General features: G+C 42.7%; 1 protein-coding gene across 9 annotated transcripts in view; it reads right to left on the reverse strand.

Moving 5' to 3' along the window:
* The window catches only part of CELF2 (CUGBP Elav-like family member 2), a 559,898-nt gene that overhangs the window by 240,851 nt on the left and 305,142 nt on the right, over window positions 1-13,905 (reverse strand). For 3 of the 9 annotated variants that reach the window (XM_042792261.1, XM_032985806.2, XM_042792260.1), the window contains exon 1: window positions 7,337-7,643. The exons of the other annotated variants lie outside the window; for them this stretch is intronic. In XM_042792261.1, coding sequence (XP_042648195.1) covers window positions 7,337-7,410 — 74 coding nt within the window. In that variant the 5' untranslated portion in view covers window positions 7,411-7,643. Of the gene's footprint in view, window positions 1-7,336; window positions 7,644-13,905 lie in introns of those variants that run through there. 9 annotated transcript variants of the gene reach the window in all.

Here is a 13,905-nt window from a genome sequence, read left to right on the forward strand (position 1 = left end):
TAACCATGGTCATAAACTTTAAAACCCCAGAGTGAGATCCACAGAATAATTTAAGAAATTAACAGGGATGTGAAAATCCTAAAACAAAATACTCAGGTTCCTGCTGTTGCTTTCCTGGCAAACCTGAAGTGGCTCGACTTGCATAAGATGACAGGAAAAGGATGGACATGAATTCCCTGCATACTCCTTCACAGAAGATCAGTGTATCCCTGGTAGCAGCAAGGAGAGGGGTGAGCTGGGCACAGCTGGACATGACTGCCTCCTTCCAGGCTAACCTGGGCACAGCTGGACACATTTATCTTCTTCCAGGCTAACCTGGGCACAGCTGGACACATTTATCTTCTTCCAGAGTGACCTGGGCACAGCTGGACACATTTATCTTCTTCCAGAGTGACCTGGGCACAGCTGGACACTATCACACCCCTTCCAGCCTCACCAAAGGCAGCAGGGCTGGTGCATTTACAGGCACGGTGTAAGCCTCTCCCTGCTCCTCAGCCACGAGCTCTTTCCTTCAGGTATGACAGAGTGCTGTGCCTGATAGTAAGCAGTGGGTAAAGTCACAAAATAGCACTCAGAAGGCTGACATGGAATCCTTCCCACTGCTCTTGCAGCAATGTTTCTTCTGGAGCATTGCTTTTGAACGTGGTGCCCTGGCTTGTATCAGAAAGTGTGGCCAGCAGGACTAGGGATCGTCCCCCAGTACTCAGCACTGGTGAGGCTGCACCTTGAATACTGGGTTCAGTTTTGGGCCCCTCACTACAAGAAAGACACTGAGGTGCTGGAGCGTGTCCAGAGAAGGGCAATGAAGCTGGTGAAGGGTCTGGAGCACAAGTCTTATGGGGAGCAGCTGCGGGAACTGGGGTTGTTTAGCCTGGAGAAAAGGAGGCTGAGGGGAGACCTTATCGCTCGCTACAACTACCTGAAAGGAGGTTGTAGTGAGGGGGGTGTCAGTCTTTTCTCCCAAGTAACAAGCAATAGGATGAGAGGAAATGGCCTCAAGTTGCACCTGGGGCGGTTTAGATTGGATACTAGGAAGAACGTCTTCACCGAGAGGGTTGTCAAGCACTGGAACCCAGGGAAGTAGTTGAGCCACAGTCCATGTTGATATTTAAAAGAAGAGTAGATTTGACACTTTGGGACGTGTTTTACTGGTGGACTTGGTCTTTTCCAACCTAAACAATTCTATGATTCTGTTGCCACCATTTGATAAGTAAGGGCATCCAGGCAAGGGAGACGCTGTCCTGGGGCAGAGACCAGACTCAAGATATTTAGTCTTCTTCAGCTGAGTTGGAAGAGGCAAGAAAACATAGCTGTTCTCTTCAGCATAAACCGTTTTTTGAATTTGTGTAAATCCAAAAGAAAAAATAAAATAATAAAAAAAAAAATAATCACCAAACAGGCACTATTGGTACAGTAGGCAACTCCTTTGTGAATTGGCTCATTTAGGCATTCATTTAAATACAGTAATTAAGATTTAACATAAAACAGAAGCTGCTTTCAGATGTCATTTTGAAGGCCAGATGATCTCCTCTTTATTAATATTATAATTTTAAACTATTGTCAGCTGATTTTTCAAGGATCAAGCTGTGAGCAAAGAGAATACACAGCTGAAGAGTGTCCTATTTACGTAACATTCTCAATGAAAATGAGAGATTGATTATAAATCTGTGATACAGAGGATGGATAAACTGCGCAACTAAATCTCAAGGTGCTTTATCTGGACGATGGGAGAGAATTTATAGCTTCAGCATCTGCCATTCACCTTTTCTATTTAACACCATATGGAAGAATACACCAGTGTTTAAGGCAACATATTTCTGAAAACCTTTACAAGAAAGCCAGCAGCTTACTGCAAATGAAAAATGAAATCCTGGAGGGAACACAAGCACTTCTTTTCCTTTCCATAGGCATGCAGAACACAGGAACGAGGGGGAAAGCAATTAAAGTATGATGATTCTAAAGGGGAATAATTATTTCACAATTACTTGAGAACATTACATTTATTGCTCTAATTAGTTTTTATTTTCCAAATAGGCATTCTTGTTCCTTCATTTTTCTTGCACCTATGATGGTTTTTCCTGTTTTCCCACTTCTTCACTAAGGAAAGCTCAGCCTTGCTCTCTATGTGTATTCTGCATTTTGTGACTTTAGCTTCTGGTTAACCTCGCCCTGCCACCAGTTTGTTTTAATCAAAGGAAACCATGTCAGGAGATGCAATACACTTTTCAATTATATGAACACAAAAGAAATAACGTGCTATAGGAAACACAGTTTGTAGAAACAAAGGGGGGGGGGGGGGAGGGAAATCGTCTCTCTACTTCAGAAAGTAAGAGGTTTTTATATGCTTAAACTATAAAACAATGATTTTTCTCTAAAGGGTTGTCTTGCCAAAGTGCATTCCTTGCATCCTAGGAGCTTTTAAAAACTAAAATATTTTATACACCTTTGCCCTGTGTTGGTTGGGTCAAATATTTTTATATTAATCTATGAATTAATTATGAAATTTGAATAGTCCTAATGCTCATAAGATATCAAACACCCTAAAATGCCAATGAAATATTTAGAGTTATCAAAGTTTTTAAAGCAATCATAACTGATGATTAATTTGGATGATGAATACATGTGGAGGAGGCTTAAAAACCTGTGAGATCATATCAAAGGAAGTAGAAGATATATTTAAATATTAATGTGCTGCGAGTTACCATAGGTTAAATACCGAATGGGGTTCTAGGCTGCTACTAGAAAAGATGATGGGGAGAAGGACACCATGAAATCCTAATTACTTAATTGACATCCACAGATTTATTTTCCTTTTTGAAGCTCTTTGTCAACAGTCAAGAATTTTTTCTTCTTTCACTTTGCTTTCCCTCAGTAGTTGCCCAAGGAAACTGTCATGCAAGTCACTTAAGTAACAAGTCATAATACTTAAAATAAAGCTATTACCAAATCAAAGTTAGAATAAAATGCCAGCATAAGGATGAGGCTATGGTCTTAAACAGCTGATATCCAGCTATCCATTTTCAGTTAGCAACTCATAGTTTGATATTCTATATGCAAAAAAAGCTAGATAGTTGAAAAATTATTTTTGACAGTAAGTTGAGTTTTGCCTGAAGTGAAGTGGTTTTTTAAATAGTTAATTTTATTATCTCCAGTTTATACTGGAAAAAGTCTTGTTTTGCAGCTTTAGTGAAGAAAGGGGTTTGTTTTTTTAAAGTACAAGAATGCCGTGTGAATGATGACATCCTTTATTAAACAATAAATACAAACAGACATAAAGTATTGAAAATTTATCTTCACTGCCTTTTTAAATAGCACATTGCACATACATCTGATTTTGACTCATCTTGGATTAAAAGAGGTAGGAATTCAAAGATTGTATACTTTTATGCATAACTGCCATGGAACCCAAGCAGTTGTATCTGGACTGATTTAAGCATCATATATTTAATTGTCATTATACCCAGATATCAAAAATTAAAGTAAAATTTGAATTTGCCTCAATAGTAACAAACACTATTACTCATTTACATTAAAGGTAATCCCAGGCAGTGGAATGTGTATCATGGAAAGGAAAATCTTTGGTGGTATTGCAGAAATCAACGCCGGGGGTTACAATGATGAGTATTTAATCCTCAAAGCAACTACTTTACAACCATCCAGTTGGCATGTACATGTAAGTCAGTGAAATTACTAAGCAAATTACATTGAACTCACATTTTATAACCTCACTTAGTAACCATTAACCCTCTCTTTCCCTGCCCAAATATACACACACACACACATTTCCACCTATATGTTTTCTTCAAAATTGCTTCTTCCACACAGTTAACACACACGGGTTATGCATAACATCAAACAATTTCTGATCCTTTAACTAGAGCACTAACCCGGCAGTCTTTTTGCAAGCATTTACGATGGCTAGAACATCCAGCTTGCTGTCTGCCCTCAAGAACAAAAGTTCATGCACCTTTATGCTTCGTATCCTAAACCATCTATTTTCCAATACCATTTTATTAATTAATTTTTATAAGTAAAATTGCCATTCAGTTACTAACCAGGTACACTGATGCCATGCATACAGTTTAATTATACTAAATAGACATGCTCAAAGTATCTGATGTTCTATTTTACTTATATTTAGCTAGATAATAACAGCAGCAAAATTTGAAAGCCAACATTTAAGAGCAATTACCAGTCTCACAGAGGTAAGAACGTTTTAACTTTGACAATTATCAAGCTGGCAGTTAACTTTCACAGTAGGTATTGGACTGAAAGTTATTCCTTGAAAATTCTCCTTTTCTGCTACTTGTTTAGAGAATAGATGATCCTGAAAACAATTCCCTTTACAAAGAATTTTTAAATGTGTAAAGAACGGGGTGTGTAAGTGGTATTGTATGGTACTGATTTCCTAAAACATCTGATACGCCACCAGCATTAAAAAAAAAAAAAAAAAAAACAACAAAACAAAACAACTCTAGTTATGAAAATTTTCATTGTGAAAGAGAAGAGTTTTACATATATCTTGCTAATTGCCTTACTCTAAAATAGGAAATTTCTTTCTGCTAAAGGCTGAACTAAGCCATACTCAATAGGTAGACCAGATGGCGAGGTTAAAAGTTCTGTGCAGCATCGTAACTTGGAGCATGCTCTGCAATGCACTGTGCCACCCTGCCAAACGCTGCTGGCACCTCGCTGCATGTCCGGGGTGGGCCAGCTAAAGGGTAAGGTGCATACGTGCCCGTGACCCTTTATGCGTAATCAAACTGCATTCTCATCAGCACTGATTAGTCCTGAGAGTTTGGGGACTTAAAAATAAATGTATGTCACCACTTTGCTAGAAGGTGAAAATAAAGATGTTTTTAAATAGTGAATTACAGAGTTTTAGAAAGTCAGTGTAGCGAGCTTCCATAGAGAGCATTTAGTTTCAAGGTGTTGTGGTTTTTTTTTTGTTTTGTTTTGTTTTGTTTTGTTTTGTTTTTTTTAGGAATAGAAGCTCCCTTAGTTAATAGCAATTTTGCCTCAATATTAATTTGCATGCATGACACATGATCCCTTGAACTCATACATCTTCACAGTTACTTAGATCAGCAAAGTAATGCTTTGGAAACACATCACAACACGACCACTGACAATGCAGGGGATAAAGATTTTTTTCTTCAAGAGATTACAAAGTCACCTCACCCCCAATATATGAGGAACCAGCACCAAATCCTACAAGGATGTGTGCATTTAACAACTCTGTTATCAAACTTCTGTATTTAGAGATCCACTTAGAAGCTGGCATATCTCTAGAGTAATTTTTATTTTTATTTTTGTTTCTTTGGACACATGTCAAGATCTGCATCTCACGAGCACTGACTGTGTTTCAAGCTGTGTTAAAATATATTATGGAAGCTTCCCGGAGAAAAGGAGTATAAAGATAGGAATCCAGAAGGAAGAGTTTGACACGGTACTCCCCCCTCAAGGGGCAAGTTGGAGATAAAGTTATATAAGCCTAAGTGACAACGGGGCATCATCAGCTGCAGTTAATAGTGCCTTTGAGCTTGGAGATGTTTGTTAGCAGTATCTTTTCTGAGTGCCTGGAAGGACAGCAGGTAGAAAGTCTAATCAAAGCTGAGACGATGAAAACAAGGGGAAGCTCGGCTGTGGCAAGTCCCTACAGAGGGCTGCAAAGCAAGCGATACAAATGTTCAGCTGCAACTTTGTACCGTAATAGCCAAACCTATGCAATTTTTATGCAAAGGGACAGAAGCACAGCACCTTTTCCAAAACTGACCGGTGCCAATAAAAGCAGGGATCTTACAATGGGAAAAATCAAAACACAGCAGAGAACTAATTTGAATTTAAGATCATGAAACAGAGACAACAGGCAGCATTTACACCAACATTCTGCTGTCCTTCAAGGACTGCAAAAATAGTCTAAGTCATCCGCACCAAGTAGCTTCACCCTCTGCCTCTTCCCCCTCTCCCACACACTTAATAAATCTCAGGTGCCTGAACAACTGGTCAGTACGGGGTATCTCCACACCGAACATTGCCGGTGCAAGGGAAAGCACTCCACCTTAGGAGAAAGTTTGGTTGCCAGTAAAGAAGGTAATAAAAGTCTGAATAGCCTTAGATGGGGCCACAGTACGCAACCTGATTTGTGCAAATCGCAGGTGACAGTCTCTGCTGCACACACGGGTTTATTTACACTTGTAACTTAAGCGCTGCCTCAACCAGAATAGCTCCAGTGCAGAGTCAATGCCAAAGCCTCTCGCTTCATTCTAATGTAACTCAAACCACATTTGTCATCCTGATGAAAGACGGAAAAGCAACAAAATAAAAGACATTCTGGATACTGTAAAAATGCAACACAGTCCTCAGCCTTTGTATCTTTCAGCAAGTGACTATTTCCTCATTTCTAGCTTTTAGTTTTTCATATAAGACTTTGGTTACCTGAAAATCCCTGTCAATTGGCAATGCCCAAGAGGATGATAATAGAAACTTTCAGATCGAGATTAATGGAGTAGAGGCGGGCTAGGGGAATACTTCTCTTTCTGAAATTCCAGCATTCAGCACCTTCCGATAAACCTCATCCCCAGTTCAACTGCACGCAGAACAACCATCCTCACCCTAATTAACACTCTCCATACCAGGCAGCTGTCGGGGACAGGATAAAAAAAAAAAAAAAAAAAAAAAAAAAAAAAAAAAAAAGAAAAATCCTTGGTTTCTGCCTGGTTTTACTCCTAGTGGAGGCTTAGTATTTCATTTGAATTTGAAAACTGACGAAGCTTTTACAAGGGGATTTTTATTCCGCCGGGGGCAGGGCTGAGGTGACACGGGTGGGTCCGGGCCGGGTGCCGGGAACAAGCGTCCGTAGTGGAGGAATTCCCGCGGGGCGCGGAGGAGAGCGCACGCAGTTAGGCGCGACCGCTGCGCCTTTCTCCACGTTGCATCAGCAGCATATCAAACCCCCACATTTACCCCGCCGCCCCTCGCCCGCCTTTCCCGACCTGCCGGAATACTGAACACGCAGCTGCCGCCTTTTTAGGGCTGGGGGGGGGGGGGGGGGGGAGCGGGGGGCACACGACACACACAGAGCACAGCGACCACCAAGTGACTTGGGAAGGGGGTGGGGAAAAAAAAAAAAAAAAAAATAAAATAAAAGGAGGTGGGGGGGGGGGGAAAGGGGGAAGGACCCCCTTCTCCTCCTGCGGAGTGGCGGACGGTGCGGGAGGGACGCGGCCGAAGCTCCGCGCCCGGCGGCAGGGGGTACGCGGTGGGGTGGGGAGGGGGGGGGGGGGGGGGGTGTGGGAAGGGGGGTACAGCCGGCGGCAGCCCCGCCGCCACTTACATTCTGTCAGAGACCAGCAAGCGGCCGTCGACCATCATCTCCGGAAGGAAATCCAGCTTGAACGAAGAAGTCATGCTGGGCTCCGGGGGCGCCGCGGCGGTCGGGAGGGAGGATGCGGCCGGGGCTCGGCGGATCCCACAACTGCGCCGGGCGGCGGAGAGGCAGGCGCAGGTGCGGAGGCCTCCCCGCGGCAGCCGCCAGCCCCGGCAGTTGTCACATTTCTCTCCCCCTCTTGGTGTTTTTTTTTCCGCCAATCCCCTCCGAAATCGACTGCTGAGGCAACTGTCGGTGGAGCGCCAGGTGCTGAGCGGGGGGGCGGAGCCATCTCCCCGCTGCGGCTCCCCGTTAACCCCTGCGCCCCCGGCGGGGCCCGCCGCCCCGGGGAGCGGCCTAGCACCGCTACCGCGGGGGGGGGGGTGTGGGGGTGTGGGGATGGGGGGCACGCTGCTCGGGGCTCCCCACGGCGGGGACGTGTGTGAGGAGGGGGGGGGTGGGGGGGTGGCGAGGAGCCTCCTCGCCCGCGGGCAGCGCCCGGCCAAACTTTGAGGGCGGCGGCGCGGGAGGGAGGGGAAGAGGCACCCAAACCCCAGCAGCGCTTCCCACCCCACGCTCCCGTCTCGGGTGCGCACACACACACCACCACCCCCACCCCCACCCCCCGTTATAAGCGGGGAGCCGTGCCCCCAGCCCCCCCCCCCCCCCCCCCCCCCCCCCCCCCGCGGAGTTAGCAGCCGGGCACCGCCGGCAAACCCGCCGCTTCCATTCCCACGGGCACACGCCAGTGGTTTGCACCAGTTCTTCCCGGTACGGTAGGAAGGCGCCGTCGCCGCCTCTAAATTGGGAGCGCTGGGAGCGTTTAGGAGGGTTGCTCGGTGCGGGCTCCCTCTGCTCAGCCCCCTGCCCTTCGGACCTTGGCACCCACTGAACGCTCCGAGCGATGGTAGTGGCGAGAGACAGACGAGGAGTAACTCAGTCCTCACTTAAAAAAAAAAAATAAAATAGGGATTTAAATGAAGTAGCGACGGTAAATCCTCCCTCGCGCCCGTAACCTGCCAAAAGCCCGTTCCCAACCCCGCCGCGCTCGGACTTGGCCACAGCCAGGACACAGAAGCGACACCACCAAGGCAGACGCACACAAAATTCCACACATACAAATAGCTGAAGCCACCCCCCCACCCCACGCTACCGCCCCCTGAAAATCTGTATAAATTTTCCTTTGCATCTCCAAAATCTACTTGCTTCAATACAAAGCAGCTCCAGGCAAGAGAATATTAACATATTTACGAAGATTACTGGATGATCTGAGCAGTCTAGACAGACAAAATGTTTCTCTGCATTGTGTGTGCTTCTCCTCCCGAATCTCTCTCCAGGTTTTATAATTTGATTTGTTCTGGATAATCAACATTTGTAAACAGTAACAAACTCAAAAACTGCTACACTTAAACTTTTCAAAGAGTATTCTAAAATAACATTATGTTGACTAATAAACAAATCCGCTATCCGTCAGGCCAAGTTCTATTTAAATTTTGACCAACATCAATTTCATAATAAAAATACAGACCAGATGAGTTTTCAGAGTCCAGTTTATTGCACTAAGAGACTTTTCCATTTTAAACAGTTAAAGGGAAGCAAAACCCTTCAGGCTGCTAAAATTTTTGCCTACTTTGCAAGTCTAAAGAAAGAAAAGGTTCACTTGGCCCTCAGTGTAATCCCCATAGGGCAGCTGCAATCCTGAACAGATATCTATAGTGTTATTAATCTGCTCTGTTCTATATGTTCACATACTGTCCTCATCACCATGGCACTTAAGCATCTATGTAGAAATGCATAAAGCCAAGCTATGGCTCCTCTACTAAATTAATGGTGATTCCTCTACGCCACCCATCCATCGCAGCGTAGGACCATGCAGTGGATAAAAAAATAAGTGCAAAGTGGAAATAAAAGGAGAAACCAGCACAACTTTCTCCAGTTGGATGCAGCCACCTGGGTTTTGATCTGAGGCCTCCATGGTGGTTAATCCAGCCCAGAGCAGAGTTGGATTAACTTTCAATTTCAAAATCTTGCCACTGCAGAAGGGGCAGGTTTTAGCTCAGAAGAAATACAGGAAGCTCAGTGAGGATGAAGATACTCTTTTAAGTAAGAAGTCTCCACCCCTACTTCACTCTGTGCGTCTGGGTCTGTACCTCTTCATCATAATTTTTTTTTGGTACATGCTAAATCTAAGGGACTTCAGTCTCACCAGCCTGTCACTTTTAAGGACCATAGTCCCACTGCTGCTGGCTGAAAAGTAAATCCACGCTTTGCACAGGATGCAAAGGAGGGAGGAGGAGAGGATCACAAATAATTTTGCTCAAAATCTGCATATGGAATAGTAAGATCTTTATAAATTTGCTCCGTTTCACAAGGTGTAAGTGCTTAAAAATGCTTCATTAAAACGTATGTTCTTTTGAAATATTTATTTTCCTTTTAATTACATGTGAATTAGCTGGAAGAAGCTGTAGGGAAGCCCTCTTACTGACTTAAGCCTTCTCAGCAGTTTGTTAAATTCTAGCCTCAAATCCCTTGAGGGAATAGTGGATTCAAAGCAGCTTTTAATCATACTATAAGGAGGGTGAAGTAGTATGTAAGTAGGTCATAGAGAAAGCATTACAAGTGCATAGGTTATTGCTTTAACAACTACAGTATAACACACTTTTCAAAGCACATTTGCTTTTGCCATTTAAAAGTTAGAGGCAGGAACAGGGTCAAATGCAAAAAGAAACCCTCTCTATAAAAGATACTGAGATATGACTCAAGGAGAGCTTATAGGGAGAAACTGTATTCAAATAATTTGGTTCTCAAACATAAATTATGTAGTGTCTATGTATAAATTAACTCTCGCATGCAAAGGGGAAGTGGTAAAAAACAAAAAACAAAACCCTGAACATTTCACACACTGTTACAGGCTCAGCCCTGTTATTTGTAATGTTAATGCCAGTTTCTTGACCAGCACATGTGCACAAAATAGAAACTTTTATTAAAGATTAAGGAAAAAATGGAAGCTTTTGTCCATTACTATAGTACGGAGGGAAATGGGGAGGGGGAATGGCAAATGAAGCTGCATTAATTTTCACAGCATAAATCAGACAATAGATCTGAACACTGGCTTCGAGGAGCTGCATTATTCCTGCACTATCGCTGCCCGTTGATATTAAGCTTTTTCAGCTGGTAGAGCATATGGCAGTTTTGAGGAAGGAACCTGGAATTTGGAATCAGCAATTCTCAGTCTTTAATCCTATTCCAGCTACAAATGTCACCTCCTATCCATCCTCCCCTCATTTCGGAGGCCCAGACCCCTCTTGCCCCTGCAGTCTCATTGTTTACTCTTTGTGCCTTGGTTTCTCCATACATCTGAGTGGGGCAGATGAAGCAATTCCACCTCACGTCTGCAGATTAGTCACCGTTAAAGTGGCTTTTCAAACACGGAGCTATATGCAATTTCTCCAAACAATTCAACCTTTGAAAACTGAACACTGTTTCAGAGGGGGGAAAAAAAAAAAAAAGGCAAACAAAAAAAAAAAATACAAAACCCAAACCCCACAAAAAGTTCATCTGGAGGAAAACAGAGGTTGAGCAGTGGATTTCTGTCAAGCGTATGAGCTCACTGTGACATCACTGCCTGTGGCTTTCATTCAGAGAGTGACAAAAGGAGCAGACACCCCCTTCCCTTCCAGATCCTGCAGTCAAATCCAGTGTGGAGCTGACATCACGTTCCCTCTCCAGACCCCCTCCTCACCCTTTCCTTAATTGCCATTCTTTTAATCAACTTGCCCCCCAGTATTGGGCCAAGGACATGCTACTGTTGGAAGTACTTCAAGGGAAAGTTTCCGAATGACTTCATTCTCTCCCAAGCCTGCAAGGCAGTATGAAGAGAGTTCAAATCCTCTGCTTTATTCCCCCCTAAGCCAATGAACATGCTCAGGATTCAGCTTATCTCTGGCATCAAAGCAAGTTTCTAACAGAGGCGGCAGAAGCAGAGCTCAGCGACAGCGGTGCAAATTTGGAGCGGGCTCAAATGACTTCAGTGGAATCACTCAGGATCTTCCACTAATGCGAGGGGGAAAAGAAGTCTGGTCCAGATAGCGTTAGTGAATGCAAATGAGGTGTTTGCTGTCTTTCACAAAGAAATAACCTTCCAGGGAAACCATGAGCCTGAAACTAGTAGCATGGCTAATAGCAGAAAATACAGCGTTTTGGTTTGTGCGGTGGGACGTGAGCATACCTGCCTACAAAGGGGCAAGGAAGCCCATCGGCTTAACTGTCAGTAGCAGACTTGTGGAGGGACAAGAAAGGGCGGGAAAAAAAAAAAAAAAAAAAGAGAAAAAGGAAAAGCAAAACACATGAGCAAAAGTTACACAAAGCATTGTCAGAGCTAATGAACGGTGTAAAATCCATAAACAATTAAAGCAAAAAGTAGTGCATTTCTTTGAGGGGCAAAAAGTAATGGACCAGATTCTGCACCATTTTACCACTTGTGAAGATTTTGATTAGTTGTAACAAATCTGTCTTTGTCAGTTAGATCTAACATTGGAATAAAGTTTTGCATTATGAAGCGTTAACCTTTCAGTAAGGGTTTTTTATTTACGAAACTAAACACACAACACTCTTCCTTTCATCTTATTTTAAGCAATAAAACAATTTGCATTTAACCAAAAACCTTTTAAAAATAAAATTAAATTATTGGTTAAAGCTGATCAATTAATTTTAAGTCTTGAAATCTTAACTGCTTGTGAAGCTCTTGTCCACTTCTGTAGGTTATTGTAGCTAATCAGTAATTTTCAGAAATAAACATCATTTAAAATTAGCTCTGTGAAAAAGTACCTCAAATTAAGCATTTCTAGAGCTTTCACTTGAAGCGCATTGATATTATGTAAACTTGGTTGCTATAGTAAAACTTCCCACTCTTTTTTTTTTTTTTTTCCTATTTTATATCACTGAAGAGGTGATTTCATCCCACTGTGGGTATAAGGCCTTTGTTCCATTTTTCAATTAATAACCCAATCTTTCCAAAAGCAATTAGGTAAGATTTTATGGCACAAGGCAGATGCTACAGATGATAGAGGACTTTTAGCAGAGGCCTGTAATTGGGAGGAACACCCTACTTTGTTAACAGTGTGCAAATACTTGGGATAGTCAATCATGACCCTCAGGTCCAATCTGGCATAGTACTAGTGCTGAGCAGGACCTGGCTACTACCATTTCCTCCAGCTGGGCTATCCACAGTGCTCAGCACTGTATTTAGCAAATACTAAAGTAGAAACACATAAATATTTGCAAGACCAAGTCTTACCATCCTGTTATTTATTTACAGCCCTATTGAAAAGCATCACTATTGATCTGTAGGTGTTACCTTTGTGTAGTGGCTTGTGCATATAGACACAGGACCAAGGCTTTTGCCAGCCCAGTCGTATCTCAACTTTCTCAACTTGATAACAGGTATTGACTTTCTTTTCCCCTTTTCTTTCTTTATTTTTTTTTTTTTTAAGAGCTACTTTACCTTCTCACCTGCTGACTGATTCCATCAGCATGCACTACTTAACGAGGGGAGAACCTGGGGCACTTCATCCACTGGGTAAACCCAATTTCTTACTAGACAGCAGGCACATTACTTATGGTCAAAAAAAGCACCTTTCCAAACAAGCCTGGAAGAAGGAACTTAATATTGTGGGATTTGGCTATTATATTATCTTCATGTGAAAAAAGTATAATCTTTTATTACTTAAGAGGAATCACACATCTGGTGCTCTTGTCTGTGTTGCTACATCCTCACAATATGCAAGAGCCCCACTTACGTCTTCACAGGGCAAGATAAAAATCCCACCATTAACAAAAAAAAAAACAACTTCCTCCCTACCATCCAAACCCACAGGAACAACTACTAGGAGACACAAAAAACCTCCTTCATTTTATATAAATCTGAGATTTCTGAAAATTTTTGCCCAGCTAAGGAGGTTGGTTATTGGGAGAGATGCAGGATCAGGGAAGCAGATGGTGAGGATGGGCTGAGCACAGCAAAAGGCTGGATCAGGAGGCAGTGGTGGAGGGCAACTCCAAGTCCAAAAGCAATAGGCTAAGGCAAGTGTGAAGTTCTAACGTGGCATCATCAAAGTAAGCAATTGAGTAAGGGACATCAATAGAGACAAGATACCAAACAGACTTATTTTAAAAAATGTAATGTAAAGAAAACTGAGGGGTTTATTGCAATATCTGAATTAACCTACTGCACTCCACTTGTAACAGCAGGACCTTTATAAGGTTAACCTCCATCTTCCCTTCTCATTCACTTCTACCACATTTTTCTTTCTTTTTCTCTGCAAATGATTGGATCTCACCTTACACTCAAATTGCAACAACTTTAAGGTAAGAAATTTTACAGTTCTTTTTTTCATTTCATTTGTTCGTGAAGTGCCTATCATACATCTTGGCCCTCAAAAATAACAAACAATCACCCTGATAATATGTAAAGTAACTATCTTTCTTCAACATCATTATTTCCCACAGACAGAATCCATTAAAGCTCAGACATGAAG

The sequence above is a fragment of the Tyto alba genome, unplaced genomic scaffold (assembly GCF_018691265.1).
Source record: "Tyto alba isolate M040663 unplaced genomic scaffold, T.alba_DEE_v4.0 Super-Scaffold_2, whole genome shotgun sequence".
Classification (NCBI taxonomy): Eukaryota; Metazoa; Chordata; class Aves; order Strigiformes; family Tytonidae; genus Tyto; species Tyto alba.